Source organism: Acanthisitta chloris, unplaced genomic scaffold (assembly GCF_000695815.1).
Source record: "Acanthisitta chloris isolate BGI_N310 unplaced genomic scaffold, ASM69581v1 scaffold24921, whole genome shotgun sequence".
In the NCBI taxonomy this organism is placed as follows: Eukaryota; Metazoa; Chordata; class Aves; order Passeriformes; family Acanthisittidae; genus Acanthisitta; species Acanthisitta chloris.
Window position 1 is genome coordinate 883 of NW_008658018.1, and position 4187 is coordinate 5069.

The 4187-nt window shown below is 44.3% G+C and overlaps 1 protein-coding gene across 1 annotated transcript; it reads left to right on the plus strand.

Annotated features, from left to right (window-relative positions):
* Positions 1-601: 601 nt before the first annotated feature.
* On the plus strand, positions 602-871 carry MLLT11 (myeloid/lymphoid or mixed-lineage leukemia (trithorax homolog, Drosophila); translocated to, 11). The gene has a single exon (XM_009084961.1). The coding sequence runs from the start codon at positions 602-604 to the stop codon at positions 869-871; it is 270 nt and encodes an 89-aa protein (XP_009083209.1).
* Positions 872-4187: the final 3316 nt, after the last annotated feature.

Sequence of the window (4187 nt, forward strand, 5' to 3'; positions counted from 1 at the left end):
AAGGTATTAGGGACAACTCAGTTTTGATCTCCAGGATGGATTTTAGGAGGAGCAGTTGGGATGGGATTAAATCCATTCCTGTTCTTCCTTCCAAGGTTTTGTTTGGATGGGGAAACTGAGGGATGAGGTGAGGGTTATGGAAAATCAGAGAGAAAAAAAAAAATCAGAAGCAAAATCATGAATAAAACCAAGCTCAAACCTTCTTAGACCCAACTAGACCTTGAGTTGACCCAACTAGACCTTCATTAGACCCAACTAGACCTTGAGTTAACCCAACTAGACCTTGAGTTGACCCAAATAGACTTGAGTTGACCCAACTAGGCCTTCATTAGACCCAACTAGATCTTCATTAGACCCAACTAGACCTTCAGTTGACCCAAATAGACCTTCAGTTAGACCTTGAGTTGACCCAACTAGACCTTGAGTTGACCCAACTAGACCTTCATTAGACCCAACTCGACCCAAATCCTCCACAACTCCTTTCTCACGGATCAACATAAGAAATCCTTGAGCTTTTCAACCACTTTGAGGGCAACTTCTGAGTCTTTGGTGGAACTTTTCTCCTCCTCTTCTCTCTCCTCATACCTTCCACAGCCTGACCATGCTGGACACCATCAGCAACCAGTACGACTCCTTCATCTACTGGAGGATGCCAATCCCTCGACTGGACGTAGCAGAGCTGGAAGGGTTGGGGCTCAATGACATGACCCTCTACAAGCCCAAAGGAGGTTTGGGCAAGTTGATGGGCAAGAGAGATCGAGGCAACCAAGACCTGGCCCAAGAAGAGGACACTCTGCTGCAGTTCAACAGCTTTAACTTCTGGCGAGCTCCGATCGCCAGTATTAGCTCCTTGGATTTTGAGTTGATTTGAAGTCTTTTCTCCTCCTCCTCCTCCTCCTCCTCCTCTTCCCCCCTGTCCTCTCCCCTCTCCACCAAGCAGGCCAAAATTTGGGGTTGGGGCCCATTTGGAGGGTGGTGGGATGGAGTTTTTGGTTGGTTCTGGGTAGTTTTGTCATTGTAAGTCAGTAGTTCAGCGTGGCCTTGGCAGTGTTGAGCTCTGCAGAAAACTTCAAGCTTTGTTCACCTTCTCCCTCTCTACTTTCTCCCTCTCCACCTTCTGCCTCTTCACCTTCTCCCTCTTCATTTTCTCCCTCTCCACCTTCTCCCTCTTTACCTTCTCCACTTTCTCCCTCTCCTCCCTCTCCCTCTTCTCTCTCTCCACCTTCTCCATCTTCTCCCTCTCCACCTTCTCCCTCCTCCCTCTCCTCCCTTTCCACCTTCTCCCTCCTCCCTCTCCTTCTCCCTTGCCACCTTCTCCCTCTTAATTTTCTCCCTCTCCACCTTCTTCTTAATTTTCTCCCTCTCCCTCTCCACCTTCTCCACCTTCTCCCTCTCCACCTTCTCCCTCTCAACCTTCTCCCTCTCCACCTTCTGCCTCTTCACCTTCTCCCTCTTTTCTCCCTCTCCACCTTCTCCCTCCTCCCTCCTCCCCCTCCTTCTCCCTCTCCACCTTCTCCCTCCTCCCTTCCCTCCCTCTCCTCCCTCTCCTCCCTCTCCACCTTCTCCCTCTCCTTCTCCCTCTCCACCTTCTCCCTCTTCATTTTCTCCCTCTCCACCTTCTTCTTCTCCCTCTTCTCCCTCCATATTCTCCCTCTCCACCTTCTCCCTCTTCATTTTCTCCCTCTCCACCTTCTTCTTCTCCCTCTTCTCCCTCCATATTCTCCCTCTCCACCTTCTCCCTCTTCATTTTCTCCCTCTCCCTCTCCACCCTCTCCACCTTCTCCCTCTTCAACTTCCTCACCTTCTCCCTCTCCACCCTCCACTCTCTCCTTCTCCTTCTCCACCCTCTCCCTCTCCTCCCTCTCCACCTTCTCTACCTTCTCCCTTTCCACCTTCTCCCTCTTAATTTTCTCCCTCTTCACCTTCTTCCTCCTCCCTCTCCCTCTCCTTCTCCCTTTCCACCTTCTCCCTCTTAATTTTCTCCCTCTCCCTCTCCTCCCTCTCCTTTTTCTCCCTCTCCACCTTCTCCATCTTCTCCCTCTTAATTTTCTCCCTCTCCACCTTCTCCACCTTCTCCATTTCCACCTTCTTCCTTTTAATTTCTCCCTCTCCCTCTCCTCCTTCTCCTCCTTCTCCTCCTTCTCCTCCTTCTCCTCCTTCTCCTCCTTCTTCTCCTTCTCCTCCTTCTCCTCCTTCTTCTCCTTCTCCTCCTTCTCCTTCTTCTCCCTCTCCTCCTTCTCCACCTTCTCCCTCTCCCATTCCCTCCCATTTCCCCACTCACTTTTCCCAATTTTGGGAGCTACTGGACAATTCCCTCCCATCCCTCCCCCCTCATCTTGGTATCCCCAAAATTCTCCTTGTCCCATGGGATAATTTTCCACCTCATTCCTCACATCCTTTTTTAAGCAACTCATTTGGGAGGAGCAATGGGAAAATCTCCTTTTTTTTTATTAATTTTTTTGGGGCAGAAAACATCGATTCTCTTTATTCTCCTGACCCAATTTAGCCTAAATTTGCTTTATTCCTTCCCCTTCTCCTCTATAATATGAGATGGAACATTCCCAGACTTTTTCCTTGAGAAAAATCCTCATTTTTCAGCTTTTGAATTGGGCCAAAATCGAAAAAAAATGAGACCCAAGAATGTAAAAACACATAGAAATATTATGGGGTCAAATCTTAGTGTTATTGGCCCAAAATTGGATTTTTTCATCTTTTTTTTTTTTGCTGTTTCATGTGATTTATTCCTTCCTTGGTCCATCATGAGGTTTGGATTGGTGACAAAAGTTAAGCTGGAAAAAAAAAAAGGAGAATTTCCTTTGATTTTCCCCCTTAAATTAAAGTATTTCTGCTTTTTTCATCCTTAAAAAATCCCCAAAAACCTCAATTCATTCAACTGGAAATTTGAATTTTCCTTGAGGAGATTTCAGCTTTATTTCTGAGCATCATCTCAAAATGGAAAAGGGAAAAAAAAAAACCAAACTAGAAGAATTTTGGGGGTTTTTTCCCTTCCAAGATTGGTTTGTCTTCCTAAATGTGATTTTTTTGGGGGTTGAAATGATGTGGAAAATCCAAAAATTGTCCTGAAATGGTTGGGAGGTTGTGGTAGGATAAGGCAGAACTTAAAAACTGCCTAAAAAATAGGGAAAAATGGGGAAAAAAATCGGAATTCTGCTCGAAAAATGAGATGCAGCTTATTGTAACCTACAAAAATGAGCAAAATTGTTGATTTTTCAACTATTTCTGTCCAAAAAGAGGTGAAAAATGTCAAATTTTCCTCTGCAAAGCTGAGGAAAAACTGGAGGAGAAATTATTTATTCTGCAACTTGAAATAAAATCAGTGAAACAATCCAAAAATCCCTATGGATATCAATCCTGGCATGGAATTCTTTGTGTAATTTGCCATTAAAAGTGATTTAAAAATCCTTTTTTTAATTATTTTTTCTTGATGATGAGCTGAGAATTGTCTTGGTCTGTGATGTGGAGAAATTTAAGTGGGGAAAAATGGAAGTTAAGGGGAATTTTGGGGAATGTTAAGGATTTTTTGGGATATTTGAGCTTTTTTTAAGGTGTAAATTGAGGGAAAAAAAGGGAATTTTGAGTGGGTCAGAGGGGGAATTGGGATATGGGTATTAGGATAATTTGGACATGGAATTTGGGATAATTTGGAGTTGGGAGTTGGGATAATTTGGACCTGGAATTTGGGATAATTTGGAGTTGGGAGTTGGGATAATTTGGACCTGGAATTTGGGATAATTTGGAGTTGGGAGTTGGGATAATTTGGACCTGGAATTTGGGATAATTTGGAGTTGGGAGTTGGGATAATTTGGACCTGGAATTTGGGATAATTTGGAGTTGGGAGTTGGGATAATTTGGACCTGGAATTTGGGATAATTTGGAGTTGGGAGTTGGGATAATTTGGACCTGGAATTTGGGATAATTTGGAGTTGGGAGTTGGGATAATTTGGACCTGGAATTTGGGATAATTTGGAGTTGGGAGTTGGGATAATTTGGACCTGGAATTTGGGATAATTTGGAGTTGGGAGTTGGGATAATTTGGACCTGGAATTTGGGATAATTTGGAGTTGGGAGTTGGGATAATTTGGACCTGGAATTTGGGATAATTTGGAGTTGGGAGTTGGGATAATTTGGACCTGGAGAGCAAAAATTCCTAAAATTTCTCCCCAGTA

Coding starts and splice junctions, on each gene's coding strand:
- MLLT11 (XM_009084961.1), top strand. CDS start 602: ATGCTGGACACCATCAGCAACCAGTACGACTCCTTCATCTACTGGAGG.